Raw genomic sequence first — 11,842 nt, forward strand, 5'->3', positions numbered from 1 at the left:
TTATGACCTTATACAAACGATATACTGTATTCTCTGACGGGATGTGTACAGCGCTTTTTTCCTTGCTCAGACTAGATGGACTCTACAGATGAGGCTGTTTTCTCAGGCTACAGCCTATGGGCTATGTACATAGATACCTGGGCCAAGATACATCCGGAGCCTTTAGAAGATCCCATAGCATCCACACACCTCTCTGGGTTAATAATTAGGTGACGGAACCTGAATGCTTTGAGCAATTCAGGGTGGGTTCAGGGAGAGAGGTCTGAGGGAGGAGGGGAGAGGAGGAGGAGGGGGTAGATGAGTGAGGGAACAAGCATGGTCACAAACAAAGCAAGTTTCATGAGGGAGGAGGTCTAGTGATCAGCTCCCGCGTTTGCTTGAGCGCTCCGTCCTCCTCTTCTTCTGGCTCCTCTTTCTGTCCCCCTCTCTCCCTGGGTTGGGGTGAACAGCAGGTGGCGCAGGCAGTGAGTGCAGCCTCAGCTGGACACGGGATTAGAAATCGGTGACACTCCGCTGACATCTGCACTGGAGCTTCACACTGGATGGACAACAAGCCCACCACGGAAAAGTAAGTGTTTTTTTCTGCTCTCCATCCCTGTGTGATATTGCAGCTGTTTGATGACTATTACGGAGTTGAAGACAATAGATAGGCTTAGATATTAGGAGAAGGTGCAAACTTGAATTGGATGGGAGGTTTCAATAGATCAGGACCAGAGATTAATGGGGTTTTTCCTCTGCTCATTGTCAGGTTTAATTTCACTTCAATTGTGTTACAAATTAGACCGTTCAAGTTGTTATTTTCAGATTTAAGATTGTGTAAAAAATGGGGACATTAAAGACTCCATTCTACTGAAGAAAAGGAACATGTGTAGCCTGGTGTGGATAAGATGTCTGTTGCTTTTGGGGTTGATGGACCATTTGTACCTTCATGCCCAGTGAAGAGAAAGTGATTTGTGATGTATAATTCATGTTATCCGCTCTTCATTTTTCCATACTAACCTACATGTCTGAACTGGTAGATTGACATCCTGTTTCCCTCGAGAGACAGGGAGCTGTCAAGTCTCATGTCTCACGAGCACCATGCATCTCTTCTTCTGTCCACAACAAAATAACCCCTCCTTAGTTTCTAGAGATCGATGCCCAGTTTGATGTCAATAGGGCCATTGGGGGAGCTTTTTGACTGGTGCTAAAGCTTTTTAGCTGGCTTATACATGGCGTGTTATGACAAAAGCTGTATAATAACGCAAAATGGGGTCACCAGCCTTGCTTATAGACAGTGCAGATGGAGGATAAACTAATTACATATCAAACCAATTAATACAGATAGAATGGCTCACATCATTCTGCCTCATGCTATACAAATATTCCTGGTAACAGGAGTTTTCATGTATGACTGTACTAAATGACATAAAGGGTCAAATAAAATGTACCAGTATGTTTATCTTTGAATTATACAACTGCCTTTATAAGGGAATTATATTAATCTTAGCTTTCCTAATGTGGGTCCTGTTGATTCCTGATCTTGGTCCATATCAAAATAAAGTACCCATGTGTAATCTAAGTGGGCTGGCGTGTCCTTCTACACTTATCTGCCTTCTACGACTGCCAGTGTCATTTCTTTGGCAATATGTTCCAAAACCATCACAGCAGTTTGAGGCTGCATTGTGGAAACGTTAGAGGATGTATTGCTCCAAGTGTCAAATCCTTCATTCTGTTTGAAGTCAAAGCAGACAGTCAAAGTTTGTTTGCCAAAGGATAATGGTAATATACGGCATGGTTGTGTTAGTAAGGCTTCCTGGATGTTTCTCAGATGTCTCAGAGGCCATTCTCCCTGTGAGATGAGATCCCTATGTCTCATTTATACTGTTTCATTTTTTTTCTTCCTGTGCATACATGCTCCACGGCTGAGAAATGGCTGTGAAAGCTGGCACTCAGGGGAGAGGAGGCAGCATTAATATTGCAGAGGTTTTCCTCTGGGTGTAAATGAAAAGACTTGAGGGTCTGAGTGTGAACGCATGCTAAAGGTCAAGGTTCCCTCTGCACTGGCGGAAAACAGGCAACGGGAAGTGTCATGATATTATTTACACTGTAAAGGGGTTGCTGTGAATTTAACAGTGAATTACAGGCAGCAAAGACGCATGTAAGTTACTGTATTTCATATTGCACACACCACATACCGGTTAAATTGGTACAGCACTCTATATTAATGGGTGGAACAAATATAGCCTCTTAGAAGGCACGCCTCAAAATATTTTAATGAGCCAGAAACAACAATAACATGCACCGAGTAGTGGTTCAAATGTTTTTGGCCCTCCCAAAAATACGGTACAGGGATGGAATACAGTACCATTCGAAATACAGCAATTCTTTCCCCTCCTACATCATTTTCTCACAATGCACCATAATTTACAATATGTTGCAGTAAAAGGTTTCATGGTATTTTCCTGTTGATAATATCCCAAAATTACCATATAACTTAGTTTTCCTTTACAGTGTAGCTTAGACTACTATTTAGCTAAGACCAATATGGAGAAATTAAAAATGGGATAATGTGCAAAACAGCTACGGTTAGATTAACATTGTATTTTTGTAAATAACAGCTGGTGCACGATATCTAAGGAAGTCTCAAGGTTTTGCTTGCTGGAGGTAGAGTATCTCATGATAAGTTGTAGACCACACTATCTACCTAGAGAGTTTTCATCTGTATTTTTCGTAGCTGTCTACATACCACCACAGACTGAGGCTGGCATTAAGACCTCACTCAATGAGCTGTATTCTGCCATAAGCAAACAGGAAAACACTCGCCCAGAGGCGGCTCTCCTAGTGGCCGGGGACTTTAATGCAGGGAAACTTAAATAGGTCTTACCAAATTTCTATCAGCATGTTAAAAGTGCAACCAAAGGGAAAAAATACTCTGGACCATATTTACTCCACACACAGAGACACATACAAAGCTCTCCCTCGCCCTCCATTTGGCAAATCTGACCATAACTCTATCCTTCTGATTCCTGCTTACAAGCAAAACTTAAAGCAGGAAGCACCAGTGACTCGATCAATAAAAAAGTGATGAAGCAGATGTCAAGCTACAGGACTGTTTTGCTAGCACAGACTGGAGTATGTTCCGGGATTCCTCCGATAGCATTGAGGAGTACACCACATCAGTCATTGGCTTCATCAATAAGTGCATTGATGATGTTGAACCCCACAGTGACTGTACGTACATACCCCAACCAGAAGCCATGGATTACAGGCAACATTATGCAATCCACTGAGCTAAAGGCTAGATCCGCAACGCTGATCCTCAACACAGGGGCCCCTCAGGGGTGCGTGCTCAGTCCCCTCCTGTACTCCCTGTTCACTCATGACTGCACGGCCAGGCACGACTCCAATACCCTCATTAAGTTTGCCGATGACACAACAGCGGTAGGCCTGATCACCGACAACGACGAGACAACCTATAGGGAGGAGGTCAGAGACCTGGCCATGTGGTGCCAGGACAACAACCTCTACCTCAATGTGATCAAGACAAAGGAGATGATTGTGGACTACAGGAAAAAGAGGACCGAGCACGCCCCATTTCTAATTGACAGGGCTGTAGTGGAGCAAGTTGAGAGCTTCAAGTTCCTTGGTGTCCACATCACCAACAAACTAACATGGTCTAAGCACACCAAGACAGTTGTGAAGAGGGCACGACAAAACCTATTTCCCCTCAGGAGACTGAAAAGATGTGGCATGGGTCCTCAGATCCTCAAAAGGTTCTACAGCTGCATCACTGGTTGCATCACTGCCTGATATGGCAACTTCTCGTCCTCCGACTGCGAGGCACTACAGAGGGTAGGGCGAACGGCCCAGTACATCACTGGGGCAAAGCTTCCTGCCATCCAGGACCAGTATAACAGGCGGTGTCAGAGGAATGCCCTAAATATTGTCAAAAATTCCAGTTACCCCAGTCATAAACTGTGCTCTCTGCTACCGCACGGCAAGTGGTACCGGAGTCTAGGTTCAAGACGCTTCTAAACAGCTTCTACCCCCAAGCCATAAGACTCTTGACCATTTAATTAAATGGCTACCCAGACTATTGCATTGCCCCTCCCCCTCTTTTACACCGCTGCTATTCTCTGTTGTTAATATCTATGCATAGTCACTTTATTAACTCTACCTTCATGTACATATTATCTCAATTACCTCGACTAACCGGTGCCCCCCGCACATTGACTCTGTACCTGTACCCCCCTGTATATTGTCTCGCTATTGTTATTTTACTGCTGCTCTTTAATTACTTGTTCCTTTTATTTCTTATTCTTACTTGATAATGTTTCTTTAAAAATAAAAATAAATTAAACTGCATTCGTAAATAAGCATTTCACTGTAAGGTTGTATTTGGCGCATGTGACTAATAACATTTGATTTGGTTTTGATTTTGATTTGAGATTGATCTAATAGCTTTGTGACTCGAAATAAATTACTGTACATGATCTGTTATCAATAATAAAATTAAGCAAAGAAATAGCAGCCACTGGAACGAGCTGCACCAAACACTCAAACTGGACAGTTTTACAGTTTTACAGTCTCTTATTCAAAGACTCAATCATGGACACTCTTACTGACAGTTGTGGCTGCTTTGCGTGATGTATTGTTGTCTCTACCTTCTTGCCTTTTGTGCTGTTGTCTGTGCCCAATAATGTTTGCACCCTGTTTTGTGCTGCTACTGTAGCATGTTGTGCTGCTGCCATGTTTTGTTGCTACCATGTTGTTGTCATGTTGTGTTGCTACCATGCATGTGTTGCTGCCATGCTATGTTGTTGTCTTAGGTCTCTCTTCATGTAGTGTTGTGTTGTCTCTCTTGTCGTGATGTGTGTTTTGTCCTATATTTTTATTACATTTATTTTTATGTTTAATCCCAGACCCTGTCCCCGCAGGAGGCCTTTTGCCTTTTGGTAGGCCGTCATTGTAAATAATAATTTGTTCTTAACTGACTTAAATAAAAGGTTAAGTGAATAAAACATTGATTGAACATTGATTTATGAAATGTCTTTACTGTTCACTGTTTAGGAATATAAACATATTATCTCACTGATTAATGATATTTGCTTATCATGAATATAACAAGGTTTGTCTCTTACGTGATAGAAAGCATGTGCCCCGCTCTAGCCAAAACATCAGATTTAGAATGGTTTTGATCAATGTTAATTAGCTCGAAATCCATTTTCCCACCATCCCACCAATTAATAAAAATTAAGTCTGGAGCAGGCCGATGGACTGAGCTAGGATTGGCTGAAGATTTCAAAGCAGCAGGTTTTCAATGAATCTGTTTAAGCGTGAAAATGTGCATTTTAATGTCCTTTGGTAACCACCAACGAACTTCGTCTCATCTCGGAATTAGTAGAGACAAACTATTGAGTTCAACCATCATATATGATTGATTGCTGTGTATACAGTTCGATACCAGTAAATAATTTTACCTGAGATGAAACCTCTGGTCCTTTGGAGTTTGATATGTGCTCAGTCACTAGACAGACAATCAGACATATGTCAATTGACCAAAGGCTGCTGAGCACCTAATCCTTCTTTCATGTAATGACTTTCTTTTTCTGTCTTCTCCACAGCTCAGGTGTCACAGCAATAGCGTCACAGGCTGAGGTTGGGTGAATAAACATGCACATGGACTGGATGAGACAAGCCAGCACTGGAATCAGAACGTGTGAGAAACAAACGGCTCAGAAAAAGAGAAAGAAGCAAAGTCCCTAAGTACATGTTGGTCCTCAGGTGGGACCACACGGATCATGTAAGCCCTAGCAGCCTCTGCCGATAAGAAGGGGTGATACCAAAACATGGAGGTGCTGCTCTGTGTCTGTGCCCTCTGTCATCTATTGCTAGTCAAACCTTGATATCAACATGGGGTCAGACAACCCTTAAAACTATGTATATATTTATAAGAACTGACTTCTGTCAGCATGCAAATGGAGCATAGATGAGAGAACCTTTTGAGACAGAGAATCGGGCACTGACACGATTGAAGTATGTAGGTTATATGACCTATGATTCAGGACCTTCGAAGCAAAGACACAGGCAGTATGGAAGTGCAGACCACCTCTCTGGTTCAGGTATATGTCAACGGTACGGAGCAACTAAACACCTCATACGACTACAACGTCACGGACGCGTCTGAGAACCCAGACACCTATCAGTTCTACACCATCGGCCTCTTCCTCTCCTGCCTCTACACCATCCTCCTCTTTCCCATCGGCTTCATTGGGAATATACTCATCCTGGTGGTCAACCTCAACCACAGGGAGAAGATGACCATCCCGGACCTCTACTTTGTCAACCTGGCGGTCGCAGACCTCATCCTGGTGGCAGACTCCCTCATCGAGGTCTTCAACCTCAATGAGAAGTACTATGAGTATGCTGTTCTGTGTACCTTCATGTCCTTATTCCTGCAGGTCAACATGTACAGCAGCATCTTTTTCCTGACATGGATGAGCTTTGACCGCTACGTAGCTCTGGCCAGCTCCATGAGCAGCAGTCCTTTGAGGACCATGCAGCATGCCAAGCTCAGCTGCAGCCTCATCTGGATGGCCTCCATCCTGGCTACGCTGCTCCCCTTCACCATTGTCCAGACCCAGCACCGCGGCGAGGTGCACTTCTGCTTCGCCAATGTCTTTGAGATCCAGTGGTTAGAGGTGACCATCGGCTTCCTGGTGCCCTTCTCCGTCATCGGCCTGTGCTACTCGCTGATCGTGCGTATCTTGATGCGGGCGCAGAAGCACCGGGGCCTGTGGCCTCGCAGACAGAAGGCCCTGAGGATGATCGGGGTGGTGGTGCTGGTGTTCTTCATCTGCTGGCTGCCTGAGAACATCTTCATCAGCATCCAGCTGCTGCATGGCACAGACGACCCGGCCCAGCGCAGCACCTTCAGCGGCCACCTGTGGCACGACTACCCGCTGACGGGCCACATCGTCAACCTGGCCGCCTTCTCCAACAGCTGCCTCAACCCCATCATCTACAGCTTCCTGGGGGAGACCTTCAGGGACAAGCTAAGACTCTTCATCAAGCAGAAGGCCAGCTGGTCCGTGCTCTACCGCTTCTGCCACCACACCCTAGATTTACACATACCTGTGAGGAGTGAGGTGTCGGAGGTGTAACGCTGCAGGATCAGCAACAAGGTTAGGATGTAACAGAAGTCCAGGGGGGAGGAAGAGCTATGTGCTGCTGTGTTTACCCAGCAGGATCCTGGGAATTGTCTTCATGACACCCTCATAGGCTTCCAGAATTCAGCTTCTTATAGGTGGTAGAGATACCATGGAGGAAAGCTAGAAACTGACCATGAGGCTGCCATTTTGTCCCCTGTAAGTGCGGGTGGAGAATGCACTGTGTATCTACATGTATCTACACTGTGTATCTAATAATGAGATCTGGGTATTAAATACACATTTGGAAAATGGAGAAGGCAAATTGATGAAAATACCAGGTTTGGTGTTCTTTCAATGTCTTCTCTTCGCTCATGAAACCGCAACAATCTACTCAGAGAAATGGCGGTGAGGGAACAAATTAAAACAGACACATCAAAGGGACCAGTGACGTGCTTCTCCTTGACCCCAGTGTGGTTATTGTAACACTGTATACTGCTCAGAACTGTTTGGGTAACCCATAAGACCGCTAGACAAACCTGTTGTCGGCTCGTTTTTTGATGTACTGACAATGCCACTGTGTTGTAAGTAGATGTCCCTTTCTTTGTTTGCCTGTGCAAGCAATTGTCCACTAACACCACTTTTATTTAAATAAATAAAAATAAATGTTTTTATTTTTAGGAAGCTGTTGAGAAGCTCTTTGCTGACTTAGTACCGACAACCTTAAGTGTATTACAAAAAGTGGAAGTAAAAGACAGGATATGCCTTCCACAAATCTAAACAAATCATTTTTTCTACATATGAAAACAAATTGTAGGTGGTGACTTGCTGCATGCGCCCAGACGTCCGAAAAAAAGCTTCTTTACCTTTCATTTTCTCCTATTTTTAAAGAATTCATTTGAAATGTTTTAAACAAAAAATATTATTCAAATCAAGGTAGATCGCAAAGGAAACGTGAATGCTCATTTTCCTCAAGCATGCACAAACAGTTGTGTGCCAGTGCCCTCAGTATTTGGAGAACGCTAAATATATCTAGTCAAGACCGATACACATTCTAAAGACAGATGTTATCCACAGTATTATGACCCTAGTTGTCAACTCCTGTTTGCCTGAGGCAGAAACAAGGAGGCAGGTGTTGTTCGGAGAGGAGGAGATGGGATTATGTGTAAACACATTACTCAGCGAAGACGATGGAGGCGCTGCTATCATCTCTTGTGTTTACTCTCAGTCTCCAACAGTTTCAGTCATTCTAAAACTACAGTGAGCAGGGACAGATTTATTTACCAAATGCTTGTTTATTTACCAAATACTATTTTGGGTAAGGGCTGAGGGCAAGGGTAAACATCCTTTTAAACATCATTTTCTGTCTTGCTAATCTGTCTGTGAAATAAGGCTGAATAAAGACCAGATCTTTTAGTTCTTGTTACAGTTGAGAGTATGTACAGTAGGCTACTTACTGTAAGGAGTCACACCTGCTCCTGTTTTGCTAGAAAAATCTCGTCAATTACAGGAAGCCGGCAAAACGACTGTTCCCCTCAACTATTGTTCTCATTCATTATAAAAACAACAATTCTGCGGAAATACACCAATCTCTGTAAATTTATGCCATGACCCTGTTAACCCTTATTGAACACTAAGACCATTGCCTCAGTCATTACTGTGTATTATATCATTACTGTGCATTACGGTGCATTCTGAGAAAAGTATCCCTTTCCCATGAATGTAAAAGGAACCGATAGAAACACAAACAAATACAATGGAATCCAGTAATTGCGGTTCCCAGCAGTTAGGTTTTTTGTGCTCTTTGTTTGTGTTTTTGTGAATTGATCCTAGGTTACTCAAACTGTAATTCATTCTATCTCTAATTTGAATCTGGGGAAATTATGGATTAATGCATGTGTCAGATATCGTTTGACTAATAGGTCTACTTACTGAAACCACAACAGACGAGGCAATGGTATTGTTTTTTATAGGCATCATAAAATATCTTGTCAAATCTGCCAACAAGCCCTTTTATGTTCGCCTGAATTCCCACGCGTGAACCACCCAAAACAAGCACACTCATTTCAACCAGGATATCAACAGTAGCATAGTCTGTGTGTTACTTCCGTGGCATTTCCTTTCCACCACCATGTATGTACACATCAATAACCTCGAGATTTGAGACACTGACGTTCAGCTCATCATTGGAATATGTGTTCACTAGTGGAGGAGTGTGAGGGTTTTTGTAGAGAAATAACTTTGATTCGTAGTTTAGCACGAACAAAACACACGCACAGTGTGTAACTGCCATTGCTAGTCATAGGCAATTTGAGGCTATGTACTTCAGGATTATGCAACAGGCGGGGGGCCACTCAAACAGGATGGCAGTGGCACATTTGGGTGCCACCACTTTGTAACATTTATGGCCTAACCCATGTGCGTTGGTGAAGAATACAATAGCACATTGATTTTCTTTTAGAGTGCCTGGCTAAAAAAAGAAACAGGGCATTAAAAGCTGGGTTCCTAGTTGGAAGGAGACAGACTATCATGATCAACTTGTTTCTTACCTTGTAATAAATACCAACAATACACACTATCAAATGAGCAATAAGGAGTAGTAATTAACAAATAATTCCTAATAATTACAAGGCAACTAAATACGGGCTACTAAGCAACACGAGAGGAGTGGAAAAGACCATTGGACAGTGCTATAAGCTTGTTAATTGAGGCTCCAAATCATCTGACATAAATCCAGTTTACAGCCTCTGTGTATATCATTGTCAGCCAGAGCAAGTGCAATAAACAGTTAATGCATCAGGTTGAATCTGACATGGTAAAAGTGATCTGTCTTTTTATTACTATCTCACATTACTGTGAATTGCACCCTCTATCCTAAACAACATTTTGGGGTTAATATTCTCAAAGCCATAAACAAAAAACTACTTCGGTGTCATTCCAGAGAGCAAATAGGTTCCCATTGAGAAATGGTTTCAAGGATGATACAGGGCACGCCTGCATCTAGCATGTACTGTAGTCGGATCCTGTGGTTTAATTATTGTTTCTGTGGGTGTTGCTGAGACAACCTCCCTGTGGGTCTGTTACAGTAATGCCAGTGAGAGTTCAGTAAGTTACATTGTGTGTGAATGGGAAAGTGTGCTGCTGGGCTGGGTGGTTGTTAGGCCTCCATGGCCAGTCTGTGGCTGTGGTAAGGCTGGGCTGGATGGATGTTAGGCCTCAATGGCCAGCCTGTGGCTGTGGTAAGGCTGGGCTGGGTGGTTGTTAGGCCTCCATGGCCAGCCTGTGGCTGTGGTAAGGTTGGGCTGGGTGGTTGTTAGGCCTCCATGGCCAGCCTGTGGCTGTGGTAAGGTTGGGCTGGGTGGTTGTTAGGCCTCCATGGCCAGCCTGTGGCTGTGGTAAGGTTGGGCTGGGTGGTTGTTAGGGCTCCATGGCCAGCCTGTGGCTGGGGTAAGGCTGGGATGGGTGGTTGTTAGGCCTCCATGGCCAGCCTGTGGCTGGGGTAAGGCTGGGATGGGTGGATGTTAGGCCTCCATGGCCAGCCTGTGGCTGTGGTAAGGTTGGGCTGGGTGGTTGTTAGGCCTCCATGGCCAGCCTGTGGCTGTGGTAAGGCTGGGCTGGATGGATGTTAGGGCTCCATGGCCAGTCTGTGGCTGGGGTAAGGCTGGGATGGGTGGTTGTTAGGCCTCCATGGCCAGCCTGTGGCTGTGGTAAGGCTGGGCTGGGTGGATGTTAGGGCTCCATGGCCAGTCTGTGGCTGTGGTAAGGCTGGGATGGGTGGTTGTTAGGCCTCCATGGCCAGCCTGTGGCTGTGGTAAGGCTGGGATGGGTGGTTGTTAGGCCTCCATGGCCAGTCTGTGGCTGTGGTAAGGCTGGGCTGGGTGGTTGTTAGGCCTCAATGGCCAGCCTGTGGCTGTGGTAAGGCTGGGATGGGTGGTTGTTAGGCCTCCATGGCCAGTCTGTGGCTGTGGTAAGGCTGGGCTGGGTGGTTGTTAGGCCTCAATGGCCAGCCTGTGGCTGTGGTAAGGCTGGGATGGGTGGTTGTTAGGCCTCCATGGCCAGCCTGTGGCTGTGGTAAGGCTGGGATGGGTGGTTGTTAGGCCTCCATGGCCAGTCTGTGGCTGTGGTAAGGCTGGGCTGGGTGGTTGTTAGGCCTCAATGGCCAGCCTGTGGCTGTGGTAAGGCTGGGCTGGGTGGTTTTAAGGCCTCCATGGCCAGCCTGTGGCTGTGGTAAGGCTGGGCTGGGTGGTTGTTAGGCCTCCATGGCCAGTCTGTGGCTGTGGTAAGGCTGGGCTGGATGGATGTTAGGGCTCCATGGCCAGCCTGTGGCTGTGGTAAGGCTGGGATGGGTGGTTGTTAGGCCTCCATGGCCAGTCTGTGGCTGTGGTAAGGCTGGGCTGGGTGGTTGTTAGGCCTCAATGGCCAGCCTGTGGCTGTGGTAAGGCTGGGCTGGGTGGTTGTTAGGCCTCCATGGCCAGTCTGTGGCTGTGGTAAGGCTGGGCTGGGTGGTTGTTAGGCCTCCATGGCCAGTCTGTGGCTGTGGTAAGGCTGGGCTGTATTTGTGGACGGAGCTGTGCAGCGGGAGATGGCGGCTTGGCGTAGTCTGGGAAAAGCATGAGCCCAAACCACAAACTGTTTTTCCAGCTGTGATAATCCCGGCAGCCTGGGAAATCAGCTCAGAGCATTGTTTGAATAATTGTTTGTAGGGGGTCTTT

At 45.4% G+C, this 11,842-nt stretch overlaps 1 protein-coding gene across 1 annotated transcript; it reads left to right on the forward strand.

The window, feature by feature from the left end:
- The first annotated feature begins 349 nt into the window (after positions 1–349).
- Positions 350–9,907, forward strand: gper1 (G protein-coupled estrogen receptor 1). Its single transcript, XM_035746444.2, has 2 exons — positions 350–568; positions 5,607–9,907. Exon 2 carries the CDS (start codon positions 6,039–6,041, stop codon positions 7,143–7,145), a length of 1,107 nt encoding a protein of 368 aa, XP_035602337.2. The 5' UTR covers positions 350–568; positions 5,607–6,038; the 3' UTR covers positions 7,146–9,907.
- The last annotated feature ends 1,935 nt before the right edge of the window (positions 9,908–11,842 follow it).

This window comes from Oncorhynchus keta, chromosome 5 (assembly GCF_023373465.1).
Source record: "Oncorhynchus keta strain PuntledgeMale-10-30-2019 chromosome 5, Oket_V2, whole genome shotgun sequence".
Lineage (NCBI taxonomy): Eukaryota > Metazoa > Chordata > Actinopteri > Salmoniformes > Salmonidae > Oncorhynchus > Oncorhynchus keta.

Excerpts from the sequence above, each read along its gene's own strand:
- gper1 (XM_035746444.2), top strand. The coding sequence starts at position 6,039 with ATGATTCAGGACCTTCGAAGCAAAGACACAGGCAGTATGGAAGTGCAG.